General features: G+C 41.1%; 1 protein-coding gene across 1 annotated transcript in view; it reads left to right on the forward strand.

Annotated features, from left to right (window-relative positions):
• Positions 1-13,337, forward strand: part of CALCR (calcitonin receptor) — a 76,543-nt gene extending 63,206 nt beyond the window's left edge. Inside the window, exons 11-12 of the mRNA XM_040593785.1 lie at positions 4,432-4,473; positions 10,970-13,337. Coding sequence (XP_040449719.1) covers positions 4,432-4,473; positions 10,970-11,191 — 264 coding nt within the window. The 3' untranslated portion in view covers positions 11,192-13,337. The remainder of the gene's footprint in view (positions 1-4,431; positions 4,474-10,969) is intronic.
• The last annotated feature ends 11,179 nt before the right edge of the window (positions 13,338-24,516 follow it).

The raw sequence follows: 24,516 nt of genomic DNA on the forward strand, positions 1-24,516 counted from the left end.
TGAATCATATACATACGAAGCCATATACAAGCACTTGAAGATACTCTTCTCCTCAATACCTTGCAGACTGTGGCCCCAAACGTGCAAGTCCGCCCCTAATGAGAAATTCAAATGCTATTCAGCACAAGGGCCTTGGTTTCTATTGGCACATAAAAAGTTTTTTTTTTCTATTAAATGTAGAATAATTAAAGGTTTCTTTCTCCACAAGTGAGATTACTTACGTATCACACAGCAGCTTCCAAGCAGCATCCTCTGGACAGCAGCCCCCACCCTGCCCGGGAGAAGGATGTAGCTCATAGGGGCCTCATTTGTGTAAAGGGTATTTTGTATCTTTTAGGCATGGGTTTGAGCCACATACATATCTACCCTGCCTCCAAGTTTTAAATTCAAATCTTCGCAGCTTTACACAGAACAAAATTAGCCCATTTAAAAGTACCCTTTTAAAAATAGTGAGATATTTCAATGTATTTAAGGTGGTATTCATTCCATCTGTTTCTCTATTTAAAGGGAAATAAATGTCCTCTGTGATCACAAATGATGCCAAACCAGACAGAAATATTTTGTCCTTCTGTGCAAAGTTAAGGTCATAGGACTGCTTTTGACAACATAAGTGGATTTTTATTTCCTGGTTGTTTTTTTTTTCTTTGCATTATTAGTAATTTCAAAACTTTCTAGTATTTTGAGCAAATGAAAGTTGGAGGAAATGTTTTTTTGAAAGCTGGATATTGTAAAGTGCCATTTTTATATGAAAAATTCATGTACAAAATGACAGTAATGAAACATCCAGCAGAGAGCAGGAGAAGCAGCAAAGTGTGAGCTTTGTCTGATAGGATGCCTCCATCATTTTGCAGCAGGTGGTCTGCTGTCTTCAGCCCTCTCGTGACAAATCTCCCCACCCCAGTAGCAGCAGAAACAGCACAGACACATTCTTTGTTTTGCTTATTTTTTGTTAAACTAACAGAAATGAATACTTTATAATGCAGTCATTTACCTCAGAGATGCTGTATGAATGTGCTGTGGATTAAGATGATGAGGAGCACAGTATTGTTTTTCTCAAAGCTCTTTATCTTAGCTGAAATGAGAGAGGTAGGAATGGGAAGTACTTCTATGAAGAACCTTAGCCGTGCTGCCATTTTTTTTTTTTTTTGGCTGTCCATTCAGATCCAGAAGCGAGAAGTGAATGGACATGGCCCAAAGCCCACGCAAAGAATCACAAACTGATTTTCTGTATTATGGCTATCTGTACAATTACGTGTGCCATCATCTTCTACCATCCATAATGAATATATCATCCCACTAAAGCCTAGACAGCAACACAGTGTGTAATTAGGACAGAAATGAAGGCCATGGACATGCTAGGAATAAGAGGAATAAGCATATCTAGATATGCTTTCCTGGTTGTATGTAGACATAAACCTGAAGATAAAAAAAATGAGGTATCAGAAACCCATGTAAATTTGCAGTATCTGCATAGGTATTTTTTGTTTGTTTCTTTTTTAACTTGAGCAAATTACCAGAACTTATCTTCAAAAGACTCACATTTTCTATGAGAGTGAAATACATATTAAATACCTGTCAAGCAAAGAACGTCCTTGGACCAAAATAGGCACTTGGACACAGGGAGAGACTCTGTACAGCATCAATCAGGTACTGAGATCTGAGAGCTGCTGACTCTGAGCAATCCGTAAGGTGTGAATCGGCTGAAAGCCACATTTATCTGGTCTTCCCACGGTTCCAGAAATAAAGAATTTTCAGAATAAGTCATTAAAGGCCTTAATTTCAAAATAAATGTATTCTTCATTTCTGCCCTCAATACCACAGCCAACGTTATTCTGCTGGCAGCAGGTAATATATCACAGGTCAGTTAAACAACTCCACACAGTGGCAGAGAGATACCATTGACCTACAGATCTCTTCCTCAGCAAGAATTGCACCCTGAGCAAAAACCAGCAGCAGTTAGAGAGAATATAGAAGATGTATGTCAAAGAGATACGAGAAATAACCTGTGGGCCTTACATGAAATATTTAACTTACATCCAGTCTGTCGCATGTTTTAATAGATCCACTGTAGAATTATCATCATCTCAAGCCCTCCTGGTTCTGAAGGGTCAAAGCTGGTGTCTGCTGTGGATATCTCTGTAGCTTTACAGCTGAAGATAACAATAGTACTCTGAACTGTGGGCAAAACTTTACATATAAAATGGAAGAAATAGAAATATAGATGGCAAAGCCCAGAGGGCTGTTGCAGGTGGAAGAAGAGCAATTAGACACATATGGGACAAACTAGCAAAAATAATTTCTTCAGCCAGATGTACAACACGCATGGTGTCAAAATAACAAGGAGCCAGATGTGCTCTCAGCTTTCTCCAGACCAGAAGAGCAACTGCAGGGGATACAAGGCACCACCACAGCTTCCTCTTTCACTTTTCTGTCAGAAGTTGTCTGGAGAAAACACTAGTTAAGGGAACTACACTCTCCAACAGAAGAAAAGCAGAGCAATTACAGGACATAGAGAAATTCTAATACTATAGGAACTGAAATGAAAAAATGGCTTTACTTTAATTGTTCAGGTTCAATTTCTGCCTTTAGGTGAACCGCAGTTCCCAGATTTCCTCTAAACATTCTCACCAAAGGACAGACTTGGAATTTCTCTGCTTCTTTCTCTCCTTCCGCTGAGTTTTGTATCTGCTGTCCTTGGGGACTGTCCATTGAGCTCCCCTACTCCCAGAGGAGATCAAAATCCATCTCATTTGCCATCGTGGCTGATGGCTGTTAATAAAAACACACTTTAGCAATATAGCAAGACCCCTGCTGCAACCCCATACCATGTAGTTCAATAGCAGATTTTTGCAAGACACTGCAAATTAACACAGTGTGCACAGCATGGGAGAAAATCAATACAGGCCGCTAGGAAGTGACACATTTGCTCCCCTTGCATAAATTTTGGGTTTAGGAATTTGTGGTCTGACAAAGTCCTGCTTTAGAGGTGCAAAGTTTTGGTTGACTTTGTGATGTTTCTCAAACCAGAGCTTATGGACAAACTATTGTGCATTGCATATTGTGGACTGGGATTTGAGTTTTTTGATAAAATTTACCGTTTTTCCAAAACACAAAAGAAACTTTACTTATCTCATCATGTGTACCCTTCCTCCTCCTCATACATGCTTTTCTGTGTTGCTACTTGAAGTCATGTGAATTTACAAATTCTGTGTTAAAGAAACTTTATTGGAGTAAAGTAATTGCCAAAATTGAGGTGGTCAGCACCTCTTCAAATCAGCCTGTGTATCTCTAATATATAAGCGTTTTGTTAAAACGTTTTTTTCTTACCTTACATTGTGGTCCAAAATATACACTGGAGAGTCCAAGACATTTTACAAAGCATTAGCTACAATTTAACTCAATCAGTTAAATGAGGATTTATAAAAAACATACATCTGTAAAGCTCTTCAAAGCAGCCCTTGGGAAAACAAGCTGTTGTATTGCAGTTTTCCCCTCAGTTTCACAAACTGCCATGTGTTTAGTTTATAATAACTACTTTAGGTAATTTAAAGTCAAGGCATTTGGCTTGCAGTGATGCTGTGTAATGCTATTTTAATAAGGGCGAGTGCAGTTAGGACATGGACCTGTGTAACTACATGATTCTGAATGGCAGGCTCTGTGTGCAAGAATTTTCTTTCTTAATAATTTCCCTCTTTCTCACCTCATGTTCCTGCCTTGACCCTGTTTAATTTTTCAGCAGTAGTGAAATATTATCTGAACAACTGTGGCAATAATTAAATTGATTTCAAGCCATTTAGGACCAAGCTATGATCTGCAATTTCTCTTCTTTTTTTGCTCCTCTACCTTCTCACTCACCTGTTGTGGGGGTTTGATTTGTTTTCTTTCTGACCACTTACAACTCTTTTCACACCCTTTCCATCCATCGTGGCGCCCTACATACAAGTTCACTTATCCTGACGTACGGTGCAATTTAAAGCCTTCCTGGGTCAGCTGGATTCCACTTGGCCGACACCTGTAATTGGGTGACTGCACTCTGACAGACAAGTGGCACCATGCAGGACACAATTCCTCTGCCATCTCTACAGCAAAGTCAGCGGCACTGTGGTACTCCACTGTAAGCAGAGTATCTATCTACCTTACATACCATTTAATTTTCCTTCTCTAGACCTCTCGTACAGAAGTAACTTCAGAGCCAAAACAGGTAATCTATAAATGCTAGTAATGTAGAAGAAAATAATAAAACATGTTGAAAAGACAAAAATCAATGCAATAACACAACTGTGAAAGAGGGGGAGGTTAGGCGAAGTGTCTGTGATGAAAAGCAAGTGGACTAATGTTTTTAACTTTTATCCATTGAGTCCAAATTTCAAAAAAATGCCAAAAGAAGTTATATTCTGATCTCTAAACTCTTTTTCTTTTCCTTTCTCTTAGGGCTTACTTGTGGCAACTATATTCTGCTTCTTCAATGGTGAGGTAAGCACGTGAAATACAGCAAATGAACAGAAACTGGAAAATATCAGGGTTGTTCATGAATGCAAAAATTAAATATGTCACTCTGCAAACTCTGAAACCACACAAAGTTGCTTTTTACTCTCCATGTACAAGCAGCAGTGTGCATTTCGGAAAGCTGTGTGCAGAGCGTGACTTAAATATCTGTGAGCAGATGAATCAGGAGTGTTACCGTTACAAAGCAGATGGCACCAGCTGAGGTACAGGCACGAGACTCTCCCCTTACCATGTGCAATTTTGAGACAGAGGTCTAAGTAAAAGAGAAAACTGCCTTACTTCCCTTCCTGCCCTACAATAGTGGGAAGGACCACGACCACAGTGTCCCATAAGCAGCAGTGGGGATCTTTGGCAGCCAGTCCCGGAGAGCCCTGTGCTGTGTTCAGCCCCAGAGCTGCGGCAGATGCCGTCCCTGGTAGCACTGTCAGAGCGAAGAAGCCTGGAGGGGTGCAGTTACTTTCAGTCCTTTGAGGATTGACACTGGGCTCTTTAAGGTCAGTATTTTGCATGCAGAGAAATAAAAATGTTTGAGGCAAAGATGTCTCCCTTTCTCTTACAGCTGGATCAATATTTCATATACCCACAGTTGGGTTTAAGTCCACTTCGCTACTTGTTCTTTTACAGAAAGATGGCAGGTTAAAATATGCCAAGAACCATTTAAATTCCTACAGTAAGTCATTTTCCAAAGACGGTTAGCAGAAAAACGCTTTTGAAATACATCAGGAGCATTCAGCTGTAGTGAAATGAACCGCCTCATAGCAAAGCTAGGAAGTCCTTTAAAAAGTTAATTTTGAATCCAGAGTAGCTGCATTAGATGCAAAGCAAGCTTTGTGATGCTAACACTCATTATGTCAACCTAAAGAGATAGCCCTGCTTGTGTTTATCCCTGTAGATTGTTAGAAAGTAGCAAATTACAGGCAATGATGTGACCACGCTGATGTTTTGATAGTGATTTGAAACAAGTTATGTTATTAATAAGGGGCTATTGGCTGCTTTGCTTACTTTCAGGGTGGTGGAGAATATTAAATTCTGCCACCACTTGTCAACATCGTTATATGTTTGCTTCTGGCTGGCTCCTGGCATAAATGTACAGAGAAATGCAACAGCAGAAAAGATCAAAGGCCTCCCACTGTAATTCTGTAGCATGGCTTCTCAGGAGACATAAAAGAGAATGGCAAAACATGAGCAACTGATGAGGCCAGAACCCAACATGAAGTGGTAGCTGTAAAGATCATGCTATAGAAGATTATGGTTTCACATTTATGGTTCAATTAAACAAAGTTGGAGACACATACAGCTGTCTTTTCCCATCACATTTCTGTCCCCAGGATCTGCAGGCTACAACCACCTCTCTCCTTCTCCCTTACTGTCATCGCTTTCTGGCACAGTCCATTCTCCAAGCACTCAAAACACGGAAAGACCTGATTCTCCCTGGTAGGGAGGACCTGGCGTGGAGAAAGAAGAGATGAGCCAGGCAGTTTCTGAAATACCCTCTCCCCACGGGAATGGCTGCATAGCTATGTAGAGGCAGGGCTCCAGCGTGTCCTCACTTGCTTCCAAACAATGTGTTACCCCAAAATCCTGATCTTAACGTTGCCCCTTCCTCCTTCATTATCTCCAGTGTCACCTTCCATTTTTTTCAGATTAGATTTTGCAAAACAAGTTTGCTTAATGTCTTATAGCTTTAGTGTAAAAGGTCGATTACTCTGTAATTCCCCAACTCCACTGAGAGCATATGGATTTGTGCCTGGATTAAAGGCTGTAGCAATGCTAAAAATGAGGAAAGTCAGCAAGAAAATGCACTGAAAACATCAAGTATCTTAAAGGCTGTTTGTTTCTTAGATATGTTTTGTCAGAGAGCTCAAATTCCAAAGTACTTTTGTCAATGCCACAGTGTCAGAAAAGCATATCCACCTTTAAAATTCCAGGAATACAATTTTCAAGTTAGCAATAATGAATATATCTGGAGCATCTGCCTGCCAACATTGTGATAGACCATACATATAATTTAATTCAAAATTAGGTTGTAGAGTGCTGAGTTTACCTGTCATATGAACTAACCTATAGTGTGCAAGGCAGAAAACTGAAAGCCACATTCCAGGAATGAAAATAAATCTAAAATAAATACACAGCTCTTTTTTGTTCATCAAGTATTGTATTATATTTAATTTAGATTTCAGAATACATACCCTGTATTCATACATGACATTCAGGTGTCCAACCGCAGAGACATGCTGCACTTGGTGGACTTCTGCATTGACTGAGCTGCTGTTCAGAAGCAGCAATAGCAATCAGTCATGGACTGGAGATGCACAATCTAGATCCAAATTCTGAACAACAACAATAGTCACTAAACCCCTATTTGCCTCTGAAAGCCTTTTTTAACATCTGGCAGCCTGCAGTAAAATGATCTCATCCTTGGGAAAGGCCCTTATCTGGATACCCACTTTGATACTTGAATTGTCAGCAAGCTGTCACTGAGGGGGCACATCTGGAAGGGCTGATGCCCAAAATGAGGTAAAAATGAATGTGATATTGAAATGTGGCTTCCAGGTTTGTACTCTATTGCTCCCACAAGTAATCACATGGATGGCTTACCTACGTCCAGGTAGCTCCAGACTGAGTGTAGGATTAATGACTCCTTGGTGGAGCAGCTGATGAGAAACATTCACTGGTGTCACTCAGTAAGAAAAAACAGCTGTGGGGATTCAGGTTTCCCAGGCATGTTGAGAGTTTTTTGTTTGTGCTTGGGTACTTTTCACCATTATACCCATTTTCAAAATCATTGTAGCTGCTTCTGACTTGCAGACTGTCTAAAGTGGTCAACAGCAGGGATGCTGAGAAACCTGCTTGTTATTTTCTTACAGGAAATTTTATTTACTAGACAATAAGAGAAAGGGTTTTTTAGAATTTACCATTAAGGTGGGCAGAGTCAAAGATGACACCTCTCTTAATACAGCCTCAAGGCAGTCTAGTGCTACTTGCATCAGCACATTACCAACAACCTCAGGCAAGTTTATGTACTAGAGTAGCTGTGTTGGGCTGTGCCAGAAGAGAGGATGAAAGGATTGCGATCCCTTTCCTCCAAGTCCCAGTTATTCCTGCAGTTACACAAGGTATAGATATATAAGGCACAAAACTTACAAAGGAGCAGCAACAGACTAATGCCAAGATGGTATTAGGTCCTTCCAAAGGTAATGCTGGTCTGAGTTTGGCTGCCCAAGAGAATTAAGCTAAGATAACTTTCCCCAGTCTTGCTGTGCGCAGTAGGACATAGACCAAAGCCACAGTCTGGTCCTCAGTCATGGTAGGAGATTGTTTCCAAGCTGCTATATACATCTCCTATCATAGAGCTCAAAATTATTTCTCATGAGAAAATTCAGTGTGGAGCAAAGAGATTAATTTTAGTATCACAGGAGCCTGGATACTCTGGGATTTACTTTTTCCTACTGGAATATTTAACTTCAAGGCTGAAATACATGAAGTTTAGCCAGGACAAACAATGCTAAACTCAGTACCACCTGACAGTGTTTTATATTACATTCACCACCTACTACCTCCCCAACCTCACTTTAGTACCATAAACCCGTCTATAGAAAGAAATGTAAAAATAGTAATAAGAAGCTGTACCAATGGCTGCATTCATGTGGAAGAACATGTAAACAATGGATTTGTTTTGGACTTTTAAAATTATAGATCTTCTTGTGCATTTTTATATAAAATCTCAGTGTCCAGCAGCACTGTAGTTTCTCTGTCCAACAACAACAGTGTTGTACAGATGATACAAGGTCTCTGCAATAGTCTGCTTAACAGACCGTATTTCCAGGCTTGAGATTGCTTCTAGACTGTAAGGCTGGCCAACAAAATGGAAAGTCTATTTGGAAAAAAATCAGCCATGTAACTTAGGCCAAAGTGTCAGGAATGGCGAATAGAGAACAGAAAAATCTTTCAAGTCTTGAAGAGCAAAGTAAATAAACTCAGGCTCTTCATTTCTTTAGACCACTTCCTTTAGTCTGCTGTCACAGCAGAAAGCATGGCAGGTGGCACCCTGCCCCTCCTGGTCCACAGGAACCTCCTTGGTCGTGAATAAGTTCTGGCAATGCATGTGACTTTCAGTAATTCCGCTTACACATTTAGAATCCATGCATGAACAGTTTTAGTTGTTGCTGAATTATGATCATCTGAGGTCCTTGGAATCAGAGCAGAAATCTAGATCAACATACTGTTTTGCTCAAGTGCAGCAGTTTGTACTATCCATTATCCGTTTGCGGCCAGATTCTTGTACAGGCCAGCAGTTCAGCGGAGAACAAAAACATAGCTGCTTTGCCCTCATGCTGTTACCGCCCTGTGGAGCCTTTTAAACCTGTATAATGGCACTTCTAACCATGGGCTGAACTGGAAGGGATATGTCTGTTCTCTCTATGACCATACAAACAATTTAAGTGTCACTCCTCTCTGAGAAGAAAACCACAAGCTGCTCACAGCAGGCTTTGTAAGATTCTATGACATTGTTCTTCCCTCTTCAGTTGACTGTGTTATCATCTCCAGACCTGTGGTTGCCCTGTTGGCCTGTCAGACCCCAGTTCAACTGAGAGCAGTTGAATTGCTCAAGCAGGAGCTCATCACTTTCACAGCAAGGTGATGCTCAACACAAGTTCCTCTCTCTGTTCGAAAGCAATCAAAGCCTTGGAGTCTATGCAAGGGGGGCAGGGGAGGGGCAACAGGAGAGCAGCAGGAAGGCTGCAGGAGCATGTTCTTGCCACCTTCACTAAAGACACTGCGATTAACCTGAAGGAATGAACACTCAAGATTTATGGGAAGCGGCAAGGGCCAGAGATGTGCAATCACCAGAAGTGTTAGTGACCGTGATGGTGGTTTTGGAGAGATGGCTGTGAGTGGGCAGAGCTGCTGTGCACACCCAAGATTTCTGCATTGTCCTCATTGTGTCTGGGCTTAGGTTACAGGAGCTGTGGCCCCGGTGTGATATTGGGAAAAGACACTGACTTAGTCCTCCTGAAGATTTCTTCTTCCATTCCCTCCCCATAGCTTCTAGGTTTACTAAGCTATAATATTCATAGTTACATCAAAAGGTAATTTTAAAGTGACTGACATCTTTGCAGGGTTTACCTCATGTAATATTTCTGTATCACATGCTGTAACTGCAGTACTCTTTCATGCAGTAATTCTTGCTCACTAATAACCTTTTTCAACAGTGTGATATGAAACATCCTTGCATACAGCCATTCCACTTTAAATCTCAATATTGGCACAGTAAGCTTTGCTCACAGCCCCAGTAAAGTTCCATTGTAACCATATGCCATTTCCATGCTTGACGTCTAATTAAGCTAACTCAGCCATTTGTTTTCTTTGCTTTATGTGTTAGGAGAAGGTGAATAGCAATACATTCTCCAAATGACAAGCAGCATCCACCTCAGTAGGAGCACAGAAACACCGGGACACTCCTGTCATCACAGTGCCTCACCTGCACCTGCCTTCCTCTAGAGAGGGGGTCATTTACAGCAGATAATTATGGCAAACTGCTCCTATTCTCACATTTTTCTGGCTGGAATCACTGATCTAAATGAACAGAGCTAGGGTTTGCCCATTCCCTGATCACGTCTCAATGCTTCCTTTGGGAAGCAGCTAGTGAGTGCCAGCATGCCTGAACATGCAGCTGGAGAAGGGCTGCTTATTCCCTGGCAGGAGTCAGTAGCTTAAGTCATATCCTAGTGTGATATATAACATCACTCTTAATGTAAATTTTGAGTAAAATGTTTCATTCCTAGAAGGTGAATGTCCAAAGGTTGAAATTCTCTGCTATGCGAAAGGCTATGACCAACACTGGTTTTTTGCCAGCACAGAAACTGTTCTTAAATTACCAGAACAAAATATCTGTTTAGCTGTACTAATCCTCTAACTATTTCTCTCTATAAAATTAGCCCTGGCAAGCTCTTGAATTTTACTTACACTTTGCTATTCGTGGCCAGTTTTTCTCATCTTTAAGTTTCTTCAGGGATCACAGTGCATTAGCCATTTCAGGGGCAAGGATCCAGCTGCAGCATCAGATGGGTTTTAATCCCCATCCCTCCATCTTCTTCCCTCTTCTGCCATAGCACCCTACTGCGTTCCCGTGCACCGGTCTGCTCCACATTTACCTCTTATGGGAACAGCTAACCTATACCCTCTCTTCCCAAGCAGCAACAACTGCAGAAGCTCTAATTGCTGCCATAGGGTAGGCAGGGAGGGAGTCAAGGCTGAGAGCTGAGCAACTGTTTCTGCTTCTGGAGCTGGGAGCAGAGCCAGGGAGAGAGGTAAATTGAACCTGATAGAATTCATCCTGGACCTTTCTCTCCCTCTCTTTCTCTTTTTCGCTCTCCTCTCCTTTTCTTCAGCATATTTTGAAATGTCTACAATTACAGGGGTTTAGATTATGCCTCACCCTTGCTCTGTGTTTCTTTAACAGGTGCAAGGAGCTCTGAAGAGGCAATGGACACAGTACAAAACCCAGTGGGGCCAAAGGCGTCGAGACCACTGTTCCATGCGATCTACCTCCTACACTGCAACATCAATCACAGAGGTCCCAGTTTACCTGTACCATCATGATTCCAACAATGAACAGTTAAATGGAAGATACATAGAGGACTCTGAACTCGTTGCATTAAAATCTGGAGAGACATCTACCTAGCCCAGCACCAGCCATCGCAAACACATCATTTCACATTCTGCTTGTGAACAAAGTGGGGAGAGGGATGGATTTGGGGAAACCCAAGCCTCTGTCAGAGAGCAAGACCAGGTGAAAGGACACATCATATTCAAACCGCATCAGCCTCTGACAGTAGTGGCACAGAGGGGTCTGACGCAGACTGGGAATAGCATTTCTTCCTGTGTGCTGCAGCAGGGAGTGAACATGGAACTGCCTGCCAGGCTATGTAATCTCCACACCTCCTGATACCAGCCCTATGAAGTGACCATCTGACAGTTGTAACAGTGCCAGGTAGCCCATAGCAAATAGGAAAGAAAGAATGAATATGTGGCAATTGGAAACTTTCAGCACTTTTTGATTTTGGTACTTTTCTTTAACACCAGATTTTGAACTATCAGCTTCCACAAGATGTAACTAGCTTGGAGTCCTTTATTCTTCCCCTTCCAATGAGCAGGATGACTGCTTAAAAGATTTTGCACATTGTGAGACAAATCAGATGAACATAAAAAGTCACTCCAAAATATTCAAATCTTGATGATCTCCCAAGGACACCCGAATATTGCTGTCCCCAAAGAATACCCCAAAATAACATCATCCCATTAGCAGGTGCATAAAGCAAATGAAGATGAAATAGTCATCGCATACCAAGATCTCAAACACCGTCAGAGAAACCGATCAGTTCTTTAGGCTACATCACACAAGTCCTGAAGCCATCTCGAATAGGTTTGTTGTTTTTTTTTAACAATACTCATAGTTGAGGAATATTTATTCGTAAGAAAAATTGTCACCCTATTACTCTGCCCAGAAATTCACCACAGAGGCACAATTCTTTCACTCTGAATAAACTGTGAAATTTGTTTGGAAATTACTATTTTTTTTAATAGCCATTCTGAGATGAAGGCTAGATGAATGCTTGTCTCTCATGAAATTATGACCACATCAGTAAAGGATCCCAGCTAAGGAATGAGAAACTAATGTCATAGCACAGGAAGTATATATTTATAAAATCTGGTTGCTGTTCTGAGTCCCTAATCATAAATTAGTCTTGCCTTAATCCGTGATAATCTATTTCAGATTCTATTGAAATGAGCAGACAAATCAATGTTGACTTAGATGAGCAGTGAACAACTGTTCAGTGTTCAGAAATGACTTACACAATACAGTTTGGTGTAGACTTTGGAAACAGGAGACAATTTCATCCTTAGCGATTTGAAACCATTTTAAAATATGGTGTTCGGCCAGGCTCAGTTTTTCCTTCCTGACATACCCAGACCCTAAGCTTTACCCTTCGTTTGTAAATTTTAAACGAAAGGCTGCTGTACGTGTCCACCTACGTGAGTCAACACCTCACTGGAAAAGCCCCTTCCAGGAGTGAGTTCGTGAGGGATAGGCATTAACCCACAGCACTAGGGGAGGGACTGAATTCTCAGTATCCAGGCGTGAGGCAATGCCTTGCAGGGAAGGGGTTTGCTCCATTTGTGCCACCAGCACGCGCATACAGCCGCTGTGCTCCTCCAAAGCTTCCTCTCCGATGTGAGGGGCGAGCTGCTGGCGCTGCAGCCATGGAACGAGAGAGGAGCTGGGGAACAAGAACAAACTGTCCACCGACCAACTGTGGAGATCTTCACATGGTTAATCCAGCAGGATGTTTACAAGAAAATATGATCGTGTGTATTTGTTCAAGCCACAATACCTATTTTTCAGACTTCAAGGAATACAAATGTGGTTATTTTTTCAGACAACAGTATTTCGTGTATTGCTATTTCTACTTTTACTGATGAACAATGGGAAATTGAGGATTTAGTCATTAGAGACAATAAAGTGGCTCTGTTATGAATGCTGTATTTCTGAAGAGCTTTGGGGCACGCTGCACTTCCCAGGAGTGCTCCTGAAGGCATTCCTAGTTTCTAAAGGCACAAATAAGCTGATTGTAAAAGAAGCATGCATGATATATATGGAGATTTTAATAATGAACATGTTGGGTTTAATAATGTACATGTTTACAACATGTAAGTGCAAGTCGTTTCACAGTCTGTTGTGTTCATGTGGATGTACAAAATGGAAATGCTTTGCCATTATAGTGGTTGTTTTCTTCACTAATGATATTTTCTTGCTCCGTTTGGTAGAATGCTCTGGAAAGCCAATCTGGGATATGGGGTTTAGGATCTCAGTTTGAGCTTCAGGTGGTGGAAACACTGTGTGGTTACGTCAGTCTTTGTGGCAGTTTTGGTTTCAGTGGAGGGATGATGATTTGAAGGCACTGAAAATTGGATCTAACATACATAGTGAGTTTAGGGTTGTCAGGAAAGGCTGTGTTTTAGAGGTACTTACTGAGTAATTTCTGATCAAAATATTTCCTGATGGAAAATGCTTTTTCTTCATCTCAAGATGTTTTGAAATGTAGGTATATTTCACTTCTCTGCTTTATAAATAGTACCATACACTAGTGATAGTAATATTGGGAATGCCGATATGACCTCAGTAATTACAATGTCTTGGCAGTATGGTGTTCTGTGTCTAACACATTTCACAGGAACAGCAGAAATGCATAATTAACGTATCCACATAACAAAAAGCAGGAAAGAAGCTGACACTTGAATCAGTGGATACCAGGTGTATTTTAAGAGGAAACCAACCTTCCATTAATCACCTCTGCAGTATCTGTTCCCTCTCAAAAACCGTACCCAACACATGAAAACCCAGTTTAGCGAACATTTACTCTGGCAGCAGGTTTGTGTAATTGCTTTGTCTGAGCAACTAAATCTATCAGGAAGATGCTGGTTGTTATTCTTTACTAGGTACAGAAACACAGCGCAAATTAAAAGACTTGTTGTGGCATGGGATGCCGAAAGTAAGATTTGCTTTTTATTTTATTTACTTAATAAATATGCGTTAGCTGTAAAAAAAATTGCAACAAAGGTAGAACAGACAATTTTCTCTGTATTAAAATTCTTAGCAATAATGCTATCTTAATTAAACATCTGCCAGTATTGCCATTACAGAGTGCTCATGTGTTTATAATGTAGCAAAATAACTTTGCTTTGGGATAAAATCAACCATGCAAACGTGGTGAATTTCTGTCCTCTTTTCCCAAGTCCTCCCCCATCCTTTGCCAACCTCAATAAAGAAAATCTGAGCCATTTTTCAAAGATGCAAATCCTAAACACTAACAGTGTGAAGGTATCTGCATTTCCAGTGCTTGGAATTCTAAGAGTCAGATGTGGGTTTATGAAGCTAAATATGCATAGTTCTGCTCCAAAATACGAGCATTTGTAACCCAGAAGTCATTTGCATTTAAACAATAGTTGATCCCAAGCCAGTCAAGCCAAATCCCAAGTCACACAGACTCTGCAGTGTGTGAGCATGCCCTCTCTGCCCTCTGGCAGCACAGGAGACCTGAGCCCAACCATGTGCAGTTTGGACCTGGAGCTAACCACATGGAGGGGGGAAAAAAAAGGTGGGGGGACAACTGGGCAGGTAATGATAGTAGCAAACTGGGAATTTTGAGTTCCTGGGGTGGTCGGGTCATTGCAATATACTTGCTTCAGGAACACCCACTTCAGAAGGACTTAACAAAATGAAATTGTGAGTCCTACCTGGCAAACGTCGTTGGCCAGCAGTGAGAGAAAGTCAGACCTCCAGCTTGAAATACCACCTCAGGAGGAAGAACACAATCAGCTTCTTAGTCCACTCTCTAGTGAAATTTAAGATCCTAGCCAGCCCCGAGATTTAGGGTGGTGCCAGGATTGTGCTGCTGTGACACCTGTAGTTCTGTGGCAACTGTAGTAAGTAAGGTACCTGTAAGGTTTAAGTTCAAATTATCCTTTTCATGACCTGCAGGTGTTTCTGTGCAGCACAGAATTTTGCAGGTACTTCCAGATGAATCACAGATCTAGATTTAAGCACCCCTTTATTCAGTACTCAGAGCATTATCAAGAAAATAAAAAAAATAAAATTTCTCAGTGGCTCAAGTATAGATCAGTAAGTTCTTCTCAGCCTAATAAAGGACAGCTGGTTTAACCAGTAAAACTAATTGATGAGGCGGTTATCATTACTGAGCATGTCATACTGCTGCAGGAAAAGAAAGCATCACGGTAAGATAATTCACCAGGGTGTTGTATGTGGGTATCATGAAACACAAGTTGGCACAGACAGTGATGATTTAGGCCTCGCTCATCTGCCTTGCCAGAGGCACCATTTAGATGACCTGTCAAACTCCTGTCAAGGCTTATTTCCTATGATTTTATAGCAGCAGAGATGGGCACTGGCATTATATGACATCTGAGATTTTCTTCATTATCTAATCTCAGGATCTCAGAAGCCTGTCTTAAAAAGAAAAAAAATTAATTAAAAAACAACAACAACAACAACAAAAAAAGAAACAAAAAACACCAACACAAACAACTATCTTTAGTCAATTTTTAAAGGACTTGAGAGTTCTGCATTGATTTTAAGAATCCGGTTCCTTTTCTCTCGCTGCAAGCAATGTAACTTTGAGAAGTCACCGCAGGAGGTTGCTTCATGTGCAGCGCTGTGATAAGATGCAGCCCCTCCATTCCCAGGTCCTGGTGATGTTAGTTTGCAAAATATCGTCAAGCAGATGGAGCTCCTTCCCTCATCTGCCCTACATTTCTCTCCACTTATGTATTGCCACCACAAGAAGTGTTTACTCCCCAGTCTGACCATCCTACACATTTTTCAGGAGTAATGTTTCTCCTTTACAGTTTGCACCTTACGTTGACTTGCTGTTGATCCAGGACGTACTTGCCACAAGTCGGGATGGAAAGTGTGCATTTTAATCCAGACTGGTTCATAGAATTCAGGTGCCTGGCCCACATTAAAAAAAAAACCCACAACAAAACACACTGGAATTATGGAAATGGTAGGTGCAGAATTAAAACTAAATTAGGGATAAAAGTCTGAGCACACAGATCAAACACATTTAGAAGCAGAATAACTTTACCTTTCTCTTTTTGACAGAATGCAATCCTGTCATTAAAAAAACACATCTAAAAAGCTCTTGAGAAGTTGAATGTTAGCTAAAAGGCACAAAAAAAGCAAATATCTGGAAATCCCAGGTAGCATACATACACACACACATATAAATTATATATATAAATATATATACAGTGAATTATGTTGAGAATGGTGTTCAGGTAGCGAGTGACCCATAGTCCTCCCAAAATGCACAAAGCATGGGTGGGAGGGACTATGGGGCAGAGAGGTTTGTAGCCTCCCTAAACTACCTTAATTCTTCCTGGGGACCCCATATAGGGCACATACCACCAGAGTGACCCACCTCCTTGCTCCCACACCAGATGGGTTCACAATGGCAATGACTAGGCCAAGAGACTTTGGCTACGCTGCGTTTCTCAGCTTGCTAAAACAACACTGCGCTGATGAAAGGGGCTGATTGGGAAGTGAGCAAAAATAATCACTTTCCCAGTTGCACGTCTGGTCTCCAACAGGTATTCTCATTTGTATCACCAGCATAAGCCCCACTGTTGTGGAGGAGACTGACCTGAGACCAGACAACTCCTTGGTATGGAAAACCTTTCCTCTCACTGTAGCCTGTGTAACACAGCAGCAATTCTCACTGACTTCAGCAGCATGGCTAAGGGCAGGATCTCCCCCTCTCGAATTTTAGAGGTTGTCTAAAATATCTAGGAAACACTGAAAACAGTTGTGAAATACAGTCTCATCTTCATATTTAAAATAAAAGATCCCACTTTGTAGAGGAATGGAGGCAGTGGGTTGATTGGCATTGATAACATGCAGCTGTGGCCTTGCCTGAGAGGCAGTGGGTTGGTTGACATTGATGATGTGCAGCTGTAGCTCGTTCCTGCTAAGTGGTTAAACAGCTCTGAGGAGTATGGGAGGTTCAGGTGGAGGAGCAGTGTGGTCTGACCTCTGGAGGAAGGAGAACCAGCATTATGGATAGTAGACTCTGACAGTAAAAGCCTTGCTGCAACCTACTAGTTTGTGCTGTAACACCACTTTATCAATATTATGCTATGTATAGACTGTTTAAGGTGGCAAGATACTATTTTCATATTTTTCTAGTTTTTGTAGTGAAATATTTCATCTCTGTTAGTACTATGTATATGTTACATGTCTTTGACAAAATTCACAAATTACTTGGCCATTAATATGTATTTTTCATTCTTATAGATAAGAGATAAATAGTTGTTTGATATTGAATGCTTAACGCACAATAGCTTCCAGAAATCAAAATGAAAAAGACTCTCCCAGTCCATGCTGACCACACAGGAAAACCTGAGAGGTGGAAACCCTTTGTACCGTACTATCCCCCCTTATCTGTGAGGTATTTCTTCAGTTCTGAACAAACAAGGTCAATCTATCTCAATGTACATGGTGGCACAGGGCTCATCACCAGTGTGTCACACAGATGGGTATGTCTGGGAGGTGACTGGTACACAAGGAAATGTACAGATCTTCCCACTAACCACTGTAAGGGGATGAACTTCTCCCAGTATGTGTGCAGGTTTTTAATTAATGGGCCCTTTATGGATAAATACCATCACAATGAACATGTCCTCTAAGAAGAGGCTGGGAGAGAGTTCTGTGCAATTTAAACAAACTGAAGTAAAAGCCATGAAAAAAGAGGCTATACCATCTCTGAGCCAGAGGTATCACCAGTGCAGGCTTCCACAGGGAAGAGAGTTGTATAGAACAGCTCTCTATAGTGAGTGTTGCTCTATAAATCTGCTTGCCACAGATTGCGTAGGCAGGTTTATCAAGTTCAGACCCACCACAAATGAACAGGAAATAGCGGGGGGAAAAGGGGTTGCTTATTGAATTATATTATACTACAGGCTTTTTTATTTTATGAGCTCTTTTATTGTCTTTGGGTATATAGGACACATTTAACTCCCAAGGACTTAGCCACCCTGCTCACAGCTGGCTCTCTGGCAGCAGGAGGGAGGTGTCACTCTGGCAGGCGCTGTAGCTTTGGACTGGCAGCAATTCAGACCCTTCACCAGAATTATAGTGCAACTGTATATATATATATAACACAAGGTAGATTCAACCCATGCTGCAGCCTTCATTTTCAAAAGGGGAGAGTACAAGGATTTTTCATTTTATTACTCTGCTGTAAAATTTCTTCCTTATGGCAGACTCCTTGGGAAGCCAGAGTCAGTGAGGATGTGGAAACAGGACACTCCAGATGTGCTGCCACCTATACGGGTACTGCTACATATGCGATTAACAGTTTGTCATGAGTTGCCAAGTTCAGGAAAATGCCAAAAAAAGAAACAGAGGATGGTTTTCCTTTCTAGCTATCATCCATGTAGGAGTAACTTGGTATCGATTTTTCTTATGATCAGGATATTGTGAATAATGGTCTCTGCTTTTCAGCCATTTGTATTACATTATACATGTACTAACACTCTTGAGTGCAGAATGATGCATCAGTTACCAACAATGCACTTCAGCAAAAGAAATTAATGCTATCAGGACAAAGAAACACAATAAAAATATTTTATGCTTAGGATATACCATCTTTGTGAATTAACAATGGACTGTCAGGAATGAAAACATATACAACAAATTCTGGACATATTTTAAACGATTCCCTATGTATATAAAAAGTTGCTTGGGTTTTTTTAATTCATATCTAAATAAAATATTACTGCATGTTCATGACAGGAAAGTTGTATGCAATCAAGTTTTATTGGATTATGCTTGAAATGCATGGTTCACAAAATTGAAAAGGCTTGAAAATGTAGGAAGACTTCCCTTGTTGTCAGATCTGAAGGACAGTCCTAAGTCTCAGATTCATTGTTTATGACTGATAAATGAAAACAGTTCTAATTGAATTATCCCTTTGGTTTTCTATAAGCCAGGAAATTAATTTTCTACTTTAGCATTTACTGCATAATGTGTTTTTATGCCATAAGAATACCCTGATGGTTTTTTACACCAGAAGATGTATATTTCTGATTGTAAACCAATTGTTCTGTTGCATTGTGTGCTGTATGTAAGCTGAACCTTGCTGTAAATAATTCACCACATGTAGAGAACCTTCTCAAAGAAATACTGACTAAAAATGTGAGTGAAATCTCGACCTTACTGAAATCAAAAGCATCAGCAACTTGAGTTCTGTGGGAACCAGGATTTCACCCTTTACAGCTCCTGTTTCACCAACGTTAGTGGCTACGGAGGATCAGGGAGTGGATGCTTGGTACTGCCCCTGCAACATCCATGTCCCACACAGGGGCTGCAAACGTGGGGGCTACTGTCACCTTTTCAGGTCACTCTCCCAAGGGACTGGGGAGGCTGCTCAGAGAGCAATGCTGGAGGAGACAATGCAGAAGTTCAGGCTTTTTCTGGCATTTCCTATTGCAGCAGACGGAGGAAGATAGAGCCCTGGAGAGGGGGTTCGCAGACCCTGGAAACCTGGGTCTGCTCTAGCCCTTGGATCGGGCGATGCCTGGTGGGTTCCGTGTTGAGCTGGGGGCCACTAAGTTGCCCTTTCTTTATTTTATGTGTTGCCCAGGAGTGGTTTATATGCAATTTCTTTGGTGTAGACCTGAGCATTTGGGAAAGTTTGGCTTTGTGACAGGCTTCTATTTTTGCAATTAAACAAAAGTCAGACTAATTTTAAACTGTTGGAATGTCTTCTTCTCTTAAAGTAATTGGATATAAGTGAATACCAAAGCACTGGTTCTTAAGCAGTTGAATAACCCTCATGCTACCAAGAGCTTTCTTAAAGTCTCTGACAAGCCCACCTATAAGCAAGTAGCACAGTAACATTAAAGGTCACAGAAGTATCTATTAAAATCAAGCTAAAACCTGTGGTTAAGACACTGGACTGCCTGGACTCAGCAGACCTATGTTTGGGTATTGTCCCTGCCACAGAGTTACTGTGTGGTCCTGAGAAAATGATTGCAAAGTGAATCCAGTAAAACTACCACCGACAGATTTAGGCTCTTGCAGTCAAAACTTAGACTTTTCCTCCAACCATGTTTTCATTGGTAAAAACTCCCAACCTTTCAGACCATTTTATTGTAGACACATCTAAACAGTCTTTCAAGTCCTGACCAAAGTTTCCACAAAAGTCAGTGGGGAAAAGCTGTCTCTTCCTTCCCCCAAATCCATGTATTCCTGCTTGATTGACCTGGCTTGCTGCTCTCTGATGGGGAATTTTGTACCAAAATCTCTTTCTTTGCAACAGTGCCCAGCCATAAGCTAATTTCTTCCCTCCGGTTAGTGAATTTTCCAAAACATCTAAAACATTTTGAAGTATTAGAAGGAAAAATGTTTGAGAGACCCCCTGTCTCAGGGAGCCCTCTGGTGTGCTGTGATGTAGAGACTACACACACACATATATATTTAAACATATATATGTAATCAAAATACCTACGTAGACCCCACACCTATAGTCCCAACCATCCAGTTGGGGTTCAAGTGATGCAATTTCAAGTGTTGCCGGGCAGGGAGGGAATTTGGCTCCTGCACTGCATGTAGCGCTCCAGCAACTGGTTTGCTGAAAGAGAGCTACTAGGCTGCGGCATGGCTGGTGTGCAGAAAGGCGTGTTTAAATGGCACATGCTTTTTAGATGCCTCCTGTGGTTGAGAGACCTGAACCCTTCTCCATGACCTAGGCCCATCTATATATATATAAATATAAACAAAAACTAAATGAGCACATCATATGCATGCGATATATACAGTATTATCTGCATGCTTTGCTAGCAACCTTTTAATATCTATTTTCTCAGCTTCTGCTATAAGATTGCCTCCTTCTGGGCAACAAGACAACACTGAAAATCACTGTGGGTACTATCAGTGACAAAGTCACCAAGAAAGTTAAAATCTCCTTTGTGTCACAATGACCAGCATGACACCTCTCTTGGCACAAGGCCAGGATAGACACAGGCAAGGCATCCCTACCCTGTGTGTGAAAGTCAGCAGTCTGCAGAAAGACAAAGCCCAAAAGCTGTTTCCCAGACTGGTTCTCTAACATTCAAAAATACCAGCTCTTCAGCAGAAATCATTTTGGCAGAGGTGTTTGTCAATCTGCCAAGAGAGCTGCTTCTGAAGCAATGCAGCCGAGCTGCAGATGTCAGCTAGCATAGGAAGAAATTGGAACAGAAAAATATGTTCTGGCCTAGAATAATTTATATTATTAAGAAATGTTTCACGTTAGATGAAGCATCACTAGTGAGCAGTATACACAAATAACATCAGGCAATTAGACATGCATGGGACACAGTGGTGTTCAAATGTATCATGAGAATATTTTTATTCAGCCAAGGGACAAAATGTTTCAGTGGCACTTCCTGAATACAGTTGCATTTGCTGTTTTGCTCAGTGAATTATAAAGCTGCTCAGGAGATGCTGGAGCATTGCTGCCCATCAGGTTCCTTGGGCTGGCAAATGTACTGCACAGATAAATGTTTTTTTTGGCATCAAGTATGTCTTGTTCTCATTTAATGAAGCCTTCCGTGCCTAAACAGTATCTGCAAAGAAAAAGGGGGAAAAGCTTTTTTTCATATTCTTTGGACAAATTAAAAGACTAATGTGCTTCATTTAGCTGTTACGCATTATCTGTCTTAGAATCAGAAAGTCTTTCCTCATTTGGGGAGCAGATGGCCCCAGAGAGTCCTGATTGTCTATCTTGGAAGGTATTTTAATGATGTTAGACAAACTCAGAGCTGATAGAGATGGACTAAAGAGTTGTCTTCGATAATATTGTGATAACAAATAAATGCTTGTTAACAACAGCCCATTTTCAGTGGGGAACTCCCCTCCAAGCCTCAAACACTTACTTGACTTTTGGAGGGTTGTAGGTAGCAAAGCATTTATAACATTGCCCATCAAAATAGACTTCGTTCCTACCGATACTTATCCATAAAGTTGCTAGTAGTTCTGATTTGAAATGCAGAATAATTGTGTGTGTCAACGCAGTTTAAAAGCAAGGACCAGTGATGATTCTTACATTTCCAGATTGGAAACCATTCTGCTTCTCACAGAGTTGTATAAGTTTCTCCACTGTTTTCAGACATTGCTCTGAGGTTCTTCTCTATTATGAGACACTAATGACTTTCACAAAGGGCTTTTGAATGTGAATGGATCCTGTAATGCCAAAACAAAAAACCACTAAACATTTTTGCTCATATGGATTTCAAGATCATAGGAGAGGGGTGGTTTGTGTTCAAACTGTGTGGCAGAGCTGTGTAGAATGGCCATGAAGTCTTCTACGTGCTACAGCAACACAGAAAACCTAGCTCTTCGGAGCTATTTTGGTATCATGAATTTCCCAAATTCGTTTGAGGATGGGGTCATGGTGTGCTTAGAAAATTATCCCACTGGCTCTGGTAGGTCAAATACCTGTATCCTTATTCATCGTGGCACAGCATGAAAGAGATTATCAACATTACATCAGAGTAATAATGTCCAAAGCAAGACTGATCCTTAACAGTGTAGGAGCAAAGCAGTGAACACCTCTGCAAGTCTAAGCTTAAAATCACCCCTCAAATAATCTGCCATAACAGGATGGATTCCTAATAGATCCATACGTCTACTGTGACTACAGCCATTGCCCACTGCCCCCAAATAGCCACTTTGTATCTCCTCAAAGCCCGAACTCTTCCCTGTCACAAAAGCCTTGCATTATTCCAACCGCTTCATGCTGGAAAGGCTCCATCCTTTTTGCCTTTCTCAGGCTCATTTCACTGAGGACATTCTTCTGATTAAAAGTGCTGTTCTGTCCTTCGTTGGCAAGAGCTACAGAGGTAAAAGTCCTGCTTAATCTCCATCAGCTTGCTTTGCGTTTGGAATCGGTCTCCACCATTGGTGTGTCAGCTGTGAGTGATCCAGAATAGACAAGGACCAAAAGCAATTTTTTTGCACATCTCTATTTTCTTAAAACCAGGCTGTGTTGGATGTAACACCTTGGAAAATATATCTGAAATCAACAGAGTTTTTCTATTTTTATTGCACTTCAGAAAACAGCTCATTGGATTCTTTGGGAAACCTATCTGTTTGAGTAAATTGTGAAGCCAAGTTTCAGTGTGGTCAAATTAGAATCAGCTGAAATATTAAACCCTAATTTCCAAGACAAACTACATTGAGCAAAATACAATGTTACAACTGGTACTAAGAAACTGGGATTAAAGAGGAGCCATGGTGGACTATGATGGACCACGGTGGTAGAATACAGGTGTTCTAGTTGCTTTTTGGCATAGAACTCAAAATGCAAAATTCCTACCAGAATCACACTTTGGGCATCCTTTCTTACAGCATAATTTTTCCTTTCTTCATCTCTCTCTCTCAGGAAATGGTTATTGTCTTCCTAATTCTCTGCTAACTGACTGTCAAAATGTGCTTTGCAAGTGTCAGGATTTCCTGGGACTATGCACACGAGTAGGGTCACCTCACTTCTTGGACTCCTTGCCGAGAGCATGTTCTTATTAGCTTCATTTCTTTTTCCTGACATTGAAAGAAGGCATTGATAGTGAAGGAACTGTGTCTTCCTGGTGACTCAGTTCTGGTTCCAGGTCCTCACAGCCCTCAGGGGAGGTTTGGGAGGGTTGGTTTGTTTGGGGTTTTTTTGTTATTTCTTCCCTGGTGATGGTTCTGCTCTTACACAGACATGGGGCACAATGAGAGGGGCAAAACAGTTCCCTCAAAGCCTGAACATAGATTAGAGTGATTATGGGGAAAAAAAAGGTGGGCTGGGGAGGGAAGCTGGGGATGTATGTTAAATTCCTGTGAGCTGTGAGGAGGTTTTCTGCCAATGGTTAAAGCTCCAGATGTGAGTTACATGAGCATACCTTCTTCTCACTGAAGATAGCGTTCACTCCTTTAATTACAGCATCACAAAACAAGAATGAAACTCAAACAACTTACTACAAATAGTTTTTCTAGCTTTTCTAGCTCTAATGGGGCAATGTACTGTATGTTACAAGGTTACTTCATTTTTTAGGCTTGGCAGGGACTCATAAAAGGAGCACCAACACCACTTTACTAAATTATGTACAACCCATGCAGAAGTCATAAGCAATTTGCTTAAAACTGAGAAAGTCTCACTGACCTAGTCAGATATAGAGGGATTTGGAAGGTCATAATTTTTGTGATAATCCAACTGTAAGTGGACATAGAGTTAACGCTTTTGAATTTATTTACCTTTAAAAACACATGGGATCCAAATGGAGCCAGTTTCCTATTCCAAAAGCCAGGCCTGAGAGCTTTCAAATCCCACTAGCATCACTGCTGTCTGGAGACAATTTGGCTGTATGAAAATAGCATTGACAAAGCTCGTGCTGATCTGTTTTTAT

This window comes from Falco naumanni, chromosome 4, assembly GCF_017639655.2.
Source record: "Falco naumanni isolate bFalNau1 chromosome 4, bFalNau1.pat, whole genome shotgun sequence".
NCBI classification, from domain to species: Eukaryota; Metazoa; Chordata; class Aves; order Falconiformes; family Falconidae; genus Falco; species Falco naumanni.